The following is a 13,802-nucleotide window of genomic DNA, read 5'->3' as shown; positions in this document are numbered from 1 at the left end:
TTGTTAGGAATGATACATGCTGGTAAATGCTTAATAATCAGCTATCTTGGGAAATTATAAATATATAATACATACATGTATTATTAGATTTACCAACAGAAGATGTGCAGAAGCAAAACATTATACAGTGTTTCCAACCTCAAAATATATAAGTATCCTCAAAAGTACAGAGAAGAGTAACATTTAACAACATTATCAAAGAGTGAAGAGTTTTGAGTATTTTCTATCCTTGATTTTAATGTTCCTGGTTTAATTTTAAGTTCATATAATTTAATTTTTAATAATGGTTGTTTTCAACAACCAGCTCACAAAATTCTTGATATTTAACAACTGGCTATTCTAAACTGGTACATGTCAACTCCCAACACACCACTGGGTAGGAAGAAAAGCAATTATGTCATAGAAAATAAGCAATTCTACAATTTTTATGAATTCTGGTTATTATTAGGTATAAGGAATATATCACTAGGAAGAATCCAGGATCCTCTGACACACTGTCAGAATGGAAAAACAAAACAATTAGCAGATTTCTGAATATCTGTAGTGATGATCCTATAGTTCCCAGTATCCAGGTCTTTTTTTTTTTTGTATCCAGGTCTTTTATATCCTAAGATCCATACAGAATAAATCACACCTCTGACTGGAACTTTTAGATTGGATCAGATCATAATAGTTATGTTCATATTTGGAACTCTCAGACTGGCAACTCTATATTTAGTTAACACTCAGCACTGGACTTCTGGCCTCATTCTTTTTCATTCTATTTCAAGTTATGTATGCCTCTCCCCTGGTAGAATGCAAATTCGTTTCAGGGGAGAGTTCAGTACTAGATTATCCAAAAAGTGTTTTAAGCCTGTGCTTAGGAAGCCAGAAAAGCAGAAACACCAAAATACTTGCTTCTGAAAGAACTATTTAACATTTCAAAGTATGCATCAAAGTAGTATGCATAAGAAAAATCAGAAGTTCATTGTATTTCCTTCTATCTATGGTATTATTTAGTTCAATACTGTTTTCAACCTAAAATATAGACAAGATGGTGAGTGAAGTAGCAGTTAAAATGGAAAACTAAAATCATTTTTAGAAATAAAAGGTTTTAATTCAGCTTCAGTCATTCATTTTTATGTCACTCCTTAGTTCTCAAGCAATATTTGGCTTTGGACATAGCCAGCATTTAATCTACATTTATCCAATACATATATAACTAAAGTATCAGCCATGAATACTATACAAAGACTAAGAATATAATCTTAGACTGCCGTTTTAGAAGTTGGTAGAGATTCTCTAACACAAGCTTCTTCAAAGTGTGAAACTGTCAAAAATTTCAATGTCAATGACTCCCTAATATACAATTTAAGACTTCAAAATAATATCAAAATATGACTTACATTAAGATATTTTTGTCTAAGAATACCAAATTCCCATATCAGAAAGCCAATCTAAAATCCTCAGCCATTATGGATTCTTCATAACTAGAAGCAACATGGGATTTACATTTTCCTTGTGTTACTGAATGCAACATGAGGTTATGTTGTTCCTACAAAATTTGCATAGGACCTTACGAGAGATACTAACAGAATAATCACTAAGTAATGAAGAATAAGAAATAAAAGCAAACTGAGAGCTGACTCTTTGATAGAACTGAGAGCAATTCAGCAAGGAGTATCAGAAAAACTGAAGCACTATTTAAACAACTGAATAGGAACAATAAAGAGGTATACTATCTCTGATCATGTTTCCAAAGACTTTTCAGGTCCTTTGTTGGCTCTTTCTCTTCCTTCTACCTCCTAAACTTTTGGCACTCCCCAAGTCTCTGCCCTGGGGTGTCTTCTCTTTATATTCGACTCTTCTCGCTGTTGGCATGGCTCCAGCCATTAGATACGTACAGACCCAAAATCCACATATTCAGCTCCTGTGTTTCTGGTTTTTAGAATTAATTTTTACTGGAGTATAGTTGCTTTGCAATGCTGTGTTAGTTTCTACTGTTCAGAAGAATCAATCAGTTATATATATGCATAGCAGTTCAGTTCAGTTCAGTCGCTCAGTTGTGTCTGACTCTTTGTGACCCCATGAACCACAGTACGCCAGGCCTCCCTGTCCATCACCAAATCCCAGAGTCCACCCAAATCCATGTCCGTTGGGTCGGTGATGCCATCCTAACCATCTCATCCTCTGTTGTCCCCTTCTCCTCCTGCCCTCAATCTTTCCCAGCATCAGGGTCTTTTCAAATGAGTCAGCTCTTCACATCAGGTGGCCAAAGTATTAAGAGTTTCAGCTTCAACATCAGTCCTTCCAATGAACACCCAGGACTGATCTCCTTTAGGATGGACTGGTTGGAACTCCTTGCAGTCCAAGGGACACTCAAGAGAATTCTCCAACACCCCAGTTCAAAAGCATCAATTCTTCGGCGCTCAGCTTTCTTTATAGTCCAACTTTCACATCCGTACATGACTAATGGAAAAACCATAGCCTTGACTTGATGGACCTTTGTTGGCAAAGTAATGCCTCTGCTTTTTCTTACGTTGTCTAGGTTGGTCATAACTTTCCTTCCAAGGAGGAAGTGTCTTTTAATTTCATGGCTGCAATCACCATCTGCAGTGATTTTGGAGCCCAGAAAAATAAAGTCAGCCACTGTTTCCACTGTTTCCCCATCTATTTGCCAAGAAGTGATGGGACCAGATGCCATGATCTTCGTTTTCTCTTTTTTGATTTCTTTCCCATTTAGGTCACACAGAGCACTGACTAGGGTTCTCTGTGCTATACAGCACGTTCTCATTAGTTACCCATTTCATACATACCATTGCATATATGTCATTCCCCATCTCCCAGTTCATCTTACCTCCCTACCCTGCCTTGGTATCCATAAGTTTGTTCCCTACATCTGTGTCTTTATTTCTGCTTTGCAAATAAGCTCACCTTAGATAGGACAACTGGACAGCTACATGTAAAAGGAGGAAATTAGAACACTCTCTAACACCATAGACAAAAATAAACTCAAAATGGATTAAAGACCTAAATGTAAGCACAGACACTATAAAACTCTTAGAGGAAAACATAGGCAGAACATTCTCTGACATAAATTGCAGCAAGATCTTTTCTGACCCACCTCAGAATAACAAAAATAAAAGAAAAAATGAACAAATGGGATTTAGTTAAACTTCAAAGCTTTTGCACAGCAAAGGAAACCATAAACAAAACAAAAAGACCCTCAGAATGGAGAAAATATTTGCAAAGGAAGCAACTGACAAGGGATTAATCTCCAAAATATACAAACAACTCACGCAGCTAATAAAAAAACAAACAATGAACCAACCAACTCAGTGAAAAAATTAGCAGAAGACCTAAACAGACTTCTCTCCAGACATACGGATGGCCAACAAACAGATGAAAGGGTGCTCAACATAACTTATTAGAGAAACGCAAATTAAAAACTACAATGATGTATCACCTCACACTGACCAGAATGTCCATCATCAAAAAATCTAAAAACAATAAATACTGGAGAGGATGCAGAGAAAAGGGAACCCCCCTACACTGTTGGAAGGAGTGTAAATTGGGAGGTTCCCTATGAAGAGTATGGAGGTTCCTTAAAAAACTAAAACTAGAACTATCGTATGACCCAGCAATCCCATTCCTGGCTATATACCTGGAGGAAATCAGCTATTGTGTTTCTATAGTAAGCACTGGTACTCTTTTCAGCTGCCTGCTTGACATCTAGGTTTTCTACAGAAACCTCAGACTCAGTACAGCAAAACTAGTATCAGCATCTACCCCATCAAGCCTCCTCCTTTGCCTATACTCCCACTCTGTCAGTAATAACTCCATTCTCCAGACTAGTCATCCCAGTTGGAAACCTCAGAGGCATCCCAAAGTCCTTCCACTTTCTCATCATTTCTATTTAATCATTCACAAAGTCTACTTAGCCCTATTTACCAGTTTTGGGATGGATTCCATCTCTTGATGTGGACAATTCCATATGTATTCTTCATTACTCTGCCTACTTGCCCCTAGCCCTTCACTGTTCTAATCTATCCATGACAAAGCTGCCTGAGTTATCTTTTCATAACACAAATCTGATTACACCATCCCTTACTATTAATAATTCAGTGGCTTCTCATCTCCTTCTGAATGAAGATTAAATATTTTCTAAGAAGCATAACGTCCTTAGAATCTAACACATGAGCATCTCCCAATGTCACCCAACTCATACTCTACGCTCCAGCTGATGGAACTTCTCAAATGCTATGTTCACCTGTAATTCGAGCTGTTCTTTACATGTAAAATTCTCTGCATGAAAATCACTGCAAATTCCAACCCCTTCATAAGCCAGCTCAAGTTTTCCAATCCCCTAGATAGCTAATAATTTCAATAGCATTTGTCTGTAGTTTAGCCTGAGCATCTGTGAATATGTTTTGTACCCCACGTTATTCTATGAATCCCTAGAGCAGAGATTATCCATCTTATTCATCCTTGCATTCCTAATGTTTTAACGTAGCAGGGGAGGGGCTTGACTTATGTACCTTAAAAAGGAAAAAACAGATAGTTTAAAATAGCACATCTTCTCTTTAGACAGTGTCAACCTCTGGGTAGACAAAACTTTAAGAGCTGTCCTACATACCAGGCCACTAACATTCTAGAAATTCCCCTCACATGTATTCAACAATTACCAAGGGCTGTTCTCAGAGGGTGGGGTGAGGGTGGATGGTAGGGAAATGACAATAAAAAAATAAAGGAGACATGAAAACCAGAAGGAGAAGTCAAAAAAGATGGGTTAAAAATTCACTGCCCTAAGGCAAATATTAGACCCAAAACTCAAGTAGATAAAATAGAAATCCTAGCTCCGTTTATAAGATTACCTATAGCCAAGTACCTCTTTGTTACAACAGCTGTGAAACAATCACATCAAATGGAATACATTTTAAAACCTAAACCAAGAACATGGTGCACTGTAAAGAAGATACAAGATAAATATCAAATAGGTACATAAAAACTTGATCTCTATTCTTGTTCTACATGAATTTTCTGTGAGAACTAGGATAAATCACTTAAACCTCCCTGGGCCTCATTTTCTCCCAGTCAAATGGAAATGAGAATTATATCTATCCTTTCTATTCCACAGGCTACTAAAAAGCAAAGGAAATAAGAGATGTGTGAATGTCCCAGCAAAGAACACAAAATTACTTTATAAATACAAGGTAAAGTCTCAGTTACAGGATTCAGAAACATTTTTGAATGGTTCTTCACTAAGCAAAAAGATGGTACCTCTTTTATCATGTTTGCTTATTTCTGCCGAAGGGAAAATCATGTTCCTCACAAATTTAAAAGCTGTAAGTGTGTGATGGAAACCTTCTCCAAGGTAAACAAAGCCCACATTTTAGAACTCACTTATTCCTTCACTCATTAATTCAGTCTGTCACAAATACACACTGAGCATCAACCACTAACATAACATTTTGAAAATTATGTGAGGTGTTATAGAAAATTAAATATATGAAATGGTCTACCCTTAAGACACTTGAGGCCTGAGAGATTTTCAAAGAGTGTGTGTGTGTGTGTGTGTGTGTGTGTGTATATATCTAATGGAACAATGAATTTACATGTATACACAAACACATAGATTCAGAGACATTTTATAATTAGTAGTCATTTCATGTGTGACTTATAAAATGTATGTATAAATAAATATATAAGCATGAACAAAGAATACTATAGCTCATTAAGCAAAGAACTATAGGATTTTTCAGGTCATAGCTGTAGCTATAAAAATAGAAATACAAAGTGTATAAAGACATTTTTCCCACTAGTCCTTTCAGCCATGCATGAAAAAGAATTAGCTTCAAACGACAAACAAAAAAAGTAGCTGGATATGTTAACATAGGTTAGTGTGGGAGCAGAGTATAGAGACAGTTCTATCCGTTTTACAATGTAAATCAGCAGAAATATAAAGCCCAGAGATTGAAAGGGAAAAAAAGGGATCCTCCTATCCCCACAATAGCAAGCACCATGCAAATTAGGAAATTGTTTGCTCGTAACACTCTCAAAATCCTTATTTGGTAAAATCTGTATAAAATTTCCAAGTTAGGGAAGAGTTGAGAAAAAATTTTAAATGTTCTATATTATGCAGTTAAAAATAAGTCAGTGTCTCAGTGGGAAGATGTCTGCATCAAATACATTGCTTCTTGGAGTTAGTTATACGTGAATTAATTTCCATATCACAATTTCTAACCACATTCATCAGTAACTCACTGCGTGTTATTTGTGGCTTACCGTTTATTTGGATCCTTTATCAAGAGCCCTGAAAGCAATGATTTTGCATCTGAAGAGAGTGTTCGAGGAAATTTAATATCTTCCATTAGAATTAGTTCAAAAAGTTTCTCATGATCCTGGTTATAGAAAGGTAATCTCCCACACATCATTTCATACATGACAACCCCAAGGCCCCACCAATCCACAGCTCGGCCATAGTCATTATCTTCTAACACCTAAAAGTGAAACCAGTAAAGATTAATTTTTACATGTTAACCTTTAAAGCATTATTTATAAAACATAAGATTTTTACACAAAAGTGAATCATAACTTTCAAAACCTAAGTAGGTGATTCTGAGATCTTGACATTTAAACTATGAAGAATCTTACAAAAGATATAAATCTTACAAAAGATATAAATCACATCAAATATGTGAAATGTTCAATATATAGCCAGATATAAGGGGTGAAAAAAAAAGAGGTATTGCAACCTTTTTTGCAGCCTACTGCAAGATTCTAAGTAAATGAATTAAGTGGAGAACAGAGGAGCCTAGCATGCATGCTGCAGTCCACAAGGTCAGGTCGCAAAGTGTCGGACATAACGTAGCCACTGAACAGCAAAGCAAAGTAAAGGAATACATGAGTGCCCTAAGGATACTTACACATTTTCATTTAGGCCTACTTAATTTTTCATTTTGGCCCCACTAAGGTGGTCAGTAAGTAACAACTAAGAGCTAAACTGTGTTGATTATAGAGAACATAATGTGTCTAATACCTTCTTGCACTGAGAAGAACTAACTAATACAAATCAGTGACAGATAGGAATAAACAGATGCATTGTATTAAAGAAGCATCCAGGGCATGACAATCATGAAAATATATATGAAACCTTTTGGAGGACCCTACACATTGAAACTCTTGCAGGAAATATTTAGGCAACAGAGTGAATATAAAGATTGATTGACTGAGTTGTAATAAACTTTAGTATCCAAAGTTTTAGAACCTCACAACAATTTCTATTAAACACAAACAATAAAAATCATGGACTCAATATCTGTCTGGTATATGCCCTTAGATTTATTTCTGGAAACACATTACATGCAAAATATATTTAGTAAGAAACAATATGCAAGTATCAGTTTTGCTGTGCTAGAGCAACCTGTTCAAACTGAAACATCACTTGCCGTTTGTACCAGGAAAAATATGATTACCTTTCCACAAGGTATGTTCTTCAATCAGTGGAAATTAATCATTTGAATCTTTCAGTATTTTATTTCAAGATACTGTATTTGTATAGCAGTGTAATTTTTAAACACCAGTGACTTTTTAATCTATCCCATGGCCAATTAGCAGAATGTGCTGTCTGTAGGCCTTTATCTAATAGATGCTGGATTTTACCTAATAACAAAAATTTTAAAGTCTAAGTAAACTCTTACTGCACTCCTACAACACCAACAAAACAGTGGTACACACAAAAAAGAGCCAAATGTGGTTTTTTACCTCTTTTTTCATAAAACCATAAAAAGCATAAAAGCTGGATTAACTGCCTCCTGAACCCACATTTCACCAGCCGGGTTCTCATCCCCAGCTGGCAAAACTGGCAATCCTTTATTTTTGTTTAAATACCTGGTTTGCAGCCAGAAGGGAAAGAGAGTACATAAAAAAAGGTTTTATTTTTGAAGAGAAATAAGCAACTGAAAAATAAAACTGTATTGTAAAAAAATCTGTTTGATAAAGTATATTTTATTTAGCTTCGTAAAAATGAACACTGATTCTCAAGATAAGTGGTTTTGCTTCTGAACATATGAGCTTTAATTGAAACATACATCCATAATGCTACAATCAGAACTGTTTGCTGTATTACTCTGTACTGAACAAATGTGATGTAACTAACATATTATCTCAGTGACATGTAAAACTTAGGCAATGTTGAGGAGAAAATATCCGAACAACTCAGCCAGTCCTCTTTATCTGGGAGGCTTTGTCATCAATTAAAAAGAAAGATTTCTGTTCAACTCCTACCTCAAGACAGCTGGAAGATGAAATACACAGAAAATAAAACTAAAACTGATTATAATATTCTACATGTGGATATACTATAAAATACATTACCACTGTTCATACAGTATCCTTTCTCCTTACATCTAAATCAAAATATAATACTTTGAAATAACGTAGAAATTCTAACTGAAATTAACACCCACAGCCTATAATATATAAAATTTACATTCTTTAGCCTGAGAGTTGCAATTCCTTCTGATTACCTCTGATGATTTTTTCCCCTCCTAGCAAAAAGGCTAATTAACTTCATGGTTAGCACCAGGACTGATCCAAAGAGTAACATATATGGTAATGTAGAGGTACAACAATGTTAATACATTTCAAACTCATTACAATGCAATTTATGATATAATCTGAATATATATGCAGATCAAAATCTGCTTCTAAAGAAATAATTCACTGAAAGACTTATCTTGAAGAACCAAACTAAAGACAGTGTTTTTTTTCCATGAAATCAATGTCATTAATGCTTAAACTAAAATCAAGTTAAAATATGAAGGAAGATATCTGGTATTTCCTTCTACACCTATTGTCTTCTGTAAACCTAGATGTAGCTTCATGTTTTATGAGAACATTTAACACAAATGCCCAGAGACGAAGAACAAGTGGGGATCTGAAACATAAAAGAATGTAAATGTTAAAAAATGGTGAGAGGTCACATCGATAAACCCCAAGCAGAGCCCAAGCTCTAGGAAACAAGGTGTAGTTTCAATTTTTCCACTAGGACCCAGAGACTGCTTCACTTTCTAATATAATAAAATCCAAGATTCAAGGAAGTCACTGCAGGTTATCAATTACTTTTAAATGATCTGGTAATACCTGATTAATATTTGGTTACATTTGATATACACACTTTCACTTATCAAAAACCAGCTGAGTTTTAAAAAGTCACTATGAACAGCTCTTGAATGGTTACTAATTTCAAAGAATGATATTAAATAATAAATTTTCTATTTTAAAATGATACCATCAATTAAAGTTCCCAAAGTAAATATTTAGTTCATTTTGGTACTTTCAAAAGGCATATTCATTTCAATATTCTTTTACCAATTAAGATTTACTGGGAGGCTGAAGGAATACCTTTCTCAGCTTGTTTGCCAGGCCACACAAAGCACTCAAGGCAAGTAGCTATGAGGAGGTTATGTATACCCTGGAGTGGCTTACTGCTCAATCAATAATCCTGACAGAACAGATGGGGGAAAAAATTAAACATCTAAACAAACTGTCTGCACACCTATGTTGTGAAAGTAAACTGCGAACTTGGATGAACCAATTTACCGCTAATTCAAAAATTTTTTTCCTCTGGTAACCTTATATTTCAGGTAACTGATAATGTGTGTTTTATATATAAACACATAGTTATATGTTATATAATCTACAGAAATCCTTTAATATTCCTAACATCAAGGAAATGTTGGTAAAAGATAACCTATAAATCTTCTAATTCAGATTCTAAAATGTATTGCAGCTACAGAACTATTACATCCATTTCACAAGAATAATGAATTCCATGGTTTACTACTATTTTCTTCATAGATATATACTTTATATCCAGTTTTCAACTGCTCTAATGATTCTAAAGAGACTGACACTGTGCCATTTGCTCTGAATTAAGATGCTGCAAGTTTTACAGCTACCTCCTAGCATGCAAATACAAGTACTTGCATGCAGTTAATATCCTACTTTCAGAAGCATTCTCTGGCTAGAACAGGCAAAGCTAAATGGATACAATAGTGGTGATTCAATCATACTCACAGGTATCTTCCCAGAGATTCCTATACTTCCTTTTTATCCTGAAGCAACAGACATTATGGGGTTCTAAGAAACTGGGTCTTTGTAACCAAAGTAAAAATGGCCATTATAAAACACTATAGGCAATCACTAGTGTTCCCAGTTAGGGTTGGTTTTGTATATGTTATGTCTCAGAGAATTTAAAATTAAACTCTGCTTAAATTAGAATCATTCCAAAGTACTGAATGCAAATATTCTGATTGTTAAAATCAAAAGACTATATAACACTCAAAAGAACTTTAGTTGAAAAATAGCTACAAAAAAACCTGACAGAACTCTAGGGAAGTAAAAGCTGCTACTTATAAATGTTGAGAGACATTAACATTGAACTAAAAATATCATTTTTGTTTATATTTAAACAATATCTAATTTGGGGACCAAGTGGGAATTTTTTTAACTAAGCAGTTTTTTATTGAACTATAGTTGATTTACAATATTGTGTTAGTTTCAGATGTACAGCAAAATGGGATGGTTTTAATATTATCCAGGAACAGTATAAATAGCCAACTCATGACAGACGTGCTTAAATTAAAATTCTAACAATAAAACAGACAACTTCTGTATGAACTAATCACTGTGCTCATTCACTTAATTTTCCCCTTAATATTGGTGGTGAGACCGTTTTAGAACCATCAAGAAGTGAAGGCTTTCAAAAGTACTTCAAGAGGACAAGTGCTACATGCATCATTAAGAATTAAATAAAATATCAGGGATGTATACAGTTTGGGAAAAGCTACTAAAATGACTTTTAAGTTTTACAAAAGCTTTGAAGTTTTAAGATTTAGTTTCATAATCTGTTAGAACTAGTAGAATTTTGTTCAAGGGTAGGCAAAATGTAACTATGTATGCTACTATTTTTATCTACAGATTAAATGTACAAATATATACATATATATATATATATATATATATACACACACACAACTTTGATTGCATTCATTTTTAAGATCTCAAGATAATACTGCTAAGGCCTATAAAATGATGTCTTTTTTATTTATTCTTTGTTGTATTTAAAATAAACAAAATTCCACTTAGTACACTTAAAATCAAGTTTGGTTCTACCTACTTCACCTATGTACACTATACTCCAGGCTACCAATATCTTCACCCTTAATTAATACGGTTCTCTCCACCCTTCTGAAGAAGTTAATGTATACTTTTGGCCTTTCATTTGTGCTATTATCTATAAAGAATCACAATGACTTTAAGCAAATCTTTGTATTAAAATAGTTATCAAAATATTTTCATCTATTTCAGATACTATAAAAATACATATTATAAAAGATATTGAAGCTAGTAGGCTTCAAAAGAAAAGTGAATAAAATGATACGCAGTGACTATTTTCTAAAAATGAGTTTCCAAAAACTAGAAATACATTAAAAATGCATCTTTAGCCACTGAGAAACATAGCATTTTACACATATGAAACGAAATTATACACATTTTTTTTCTGAATAGCAACCACAACTAGATACTATGTATTTTCCAACAATCAAGTCATTTTTTGCAATCGTTTTGTTAGTTCTAACTTGATTATCAAATAATTTTTATTTTTACACTATTACAGAAGTGCATTTCTCTAGGTTTCCAAAACCACCTTATTCAACCTTCCCCATCTGTCACCATCTGCTTCTTTTTAGCATGTACTTTTTGTGTGATCACATAAGCATGTGAAAAATAACTAACATTCAGATGATTATCTGCTGGTACATTTGAGGACTGGGCATAATAAAAGTGAACTGCCAAAACGTACTTAACACTTTTAATTTTGTTGGGTCTTGCATGTAAGCTACATTTGATTTTCAAACTGTTTTACAGTTGGAAAGTTGATCAGGTACTGCTAACTCAAGAGCAAAGCTGAGACTCTAAATAATTAGCACTGCATAAAAGGATGGTTTGGATTCAATGAGAGCCAAATCAAATAATAAAATTTAACAGTAAGATTTTATATATGATTTCTAATTTCTTTATATTTCTAGGCATGAGAATACAGTAGAGATGATGAAAACAAAATCCCCTCAAAACACCATAGTCCATAATATATGGCAGGTCAAATTTATTTCTTTCTAATAAAAGAAAGAGCAAAACCAGTTTAAAACTATCTATACTAATGCAGCTTTAGAGATGCAGCACACTAAACATATAGTTTATATGGCCATTAGGACTGTATCTCTGCAACATCTTTTTAAAAAGATACTTTTTCCCCCTTTAATAAAAAAGGTACACAGTTCTTCATCAAAAGAAGAGAAAAAATACTTAAAAAAATATCCTTTTTTTAACAAATGGCATTTTCATATTATAATTTTTTTTTCCTGGTGATCTTTAAGAAGAAATCTAAGTTCATTTAAAACTTCAGTTCATTTAAAAATCAGGTGTAAGTCTGAGATACAGTACAGTTAATACATCGGTTTTGAACTGATTTCTAACAGTATTTTTGGAGTATTTTTTAAAATATCCTGCAACCATCTTTAAGTAGCAAAGCATTCTGACCAAGTTAAAACAGTTAAGAGAATTCCCTGGAGGCCCAGTGATTAGGACTCCCAGCTTCTACTGTAAGGGGCACAAGTTCAATCCCTCGTCAGGGAACCAAGATCCTACATCTCTTGTGGCATGGCCAAAAAAACAGAACAAACAAGCAAACAAAACCCCTTCAAAACTAGCTGAAAAGGTAAAGAATGGCCACTGCTAGACGAATGAGAGGCTGCAGAAAGATGTCTCCATAATGTGTAAACAGGTTTCCCATGTGAGGAAAAGGTAATATACTAACAAGCAGCCCTTCAAAAGAGAAGCAGTACTCAGGCACATACTCCAGGTCTGATAAACAGCTACTACTGACAAACTACCAAAAAAAGTCTGGCATCAATAATGGTATGTACCAGAAATGTCAAGGTTCAAAGAAAGTGAGAGATACCATCTGCAGTGAAGGGAAGAGGCGAGTTTAAGCTCTTGCCAATCCCTCTCTAATTCTGACCATGCATATCTGGATCATATTATTGCCCTGCTCTCAGCTCACGTGATTTTCCCTTGTCCATGAGGTCAAATTTAAACTCTTTCCCATTCTGATCCTGATCTACACATCCAGGCTCCTCTCAGTCTGCTCCCTCTTTACTGCCACCAGACCCTCCCACCACCTTTCCTTTCACTGTACTGTACATAACTCTAGTAAAGCAATTATTTTCTTGGACAGTAATGATTATTCTCCACATCCTATCACCTTAGTAAATACAGCAGGCTGCTGCTGCTAAGTCGCTTCAGTCGTGTCCGACTCTGTGCAACCCCATAGACGGCAGCCCACCAGGCTCCCCCATCCCTGGGATTCGGACGACAAAAAACATTTCTATGATCTTTGTATTCCCAGCACCTAACAGAATGCATGGCACCTAATACTCAACAAATATTTCTTTAATGAATGAATCAGTGTTCTTCAGTGAAATGGTCTATACCAGAGACCAGAAGAAAGAACTTAAATTCCTGTTTTTAAAAGTAAGCATATAAAACAGTTACCCTGATTTAACAAAATGCAGTTTGACACAAATGCTTAAAATATAAAAATTGAAACTGCATGAGAAGTTTAGTTGTTTCAAGTTTTGTCATCCTCAAATAGTAACCACAATGATCACTCTCCCCTGTGAAAATAAGGTCAAGATGTTAATTATGAACTGACATCTCTCAGCCATCGGGTATATAAACTGCTTTTAAACCCTTCT

General features: G+C 34.6%; 1 protein-coding gene across 6 annotated transcripts in view; it reads right to left on the bottom strand.

Annotated features, from left to right (window-relative positions):
- Positions 1-13,802, bottom strand: part of AKT3 (AKT serine/threonine kinase 3) — a 281,419-nt gene that overhangs the window by 37,440 nt on the left and 230,177 nt on the right. For all 6 annotated transcript variants that reach the window (XR_011247672.1, XR_011247671.1, XR_011247673.1 and 3 more), the window contains exon 11: positions 6,265-6,479. Coding sequence is in view for 1 of the 6 variants with exons in the window: in XM_069545551.1 (XP_069401652.1) it covers positions 6,265-6,479 (215 nt within the window). In the remaining 5 variants the exon portion in view is untranslated. The remainder of the gene's footprint in view (positions 1-6,264; positions 6,480-13,802) is intronic.

This window comes from Ovis canadensis, chromosome 12 (assembly GCF_042477335.2).
Source record: "Ovis canadensis isolate MfBH-ARS-UI-01 breed Bighorn chromosome 12, ARS-UI_OviCan_v2, whole genome shotgun sequence".
NCBI classification, from domain to species: domain Eukaryota; kingdom Metazoa; phylum Chordata; class Mammalia; order Artiodactyla; family Bovidae; genus Ovis; species Ovis canadensis.
Note: the sequence above shows the minus strand (reverse complement) of the source record. Positions and strands in the feature narration are given on the sequence as shown.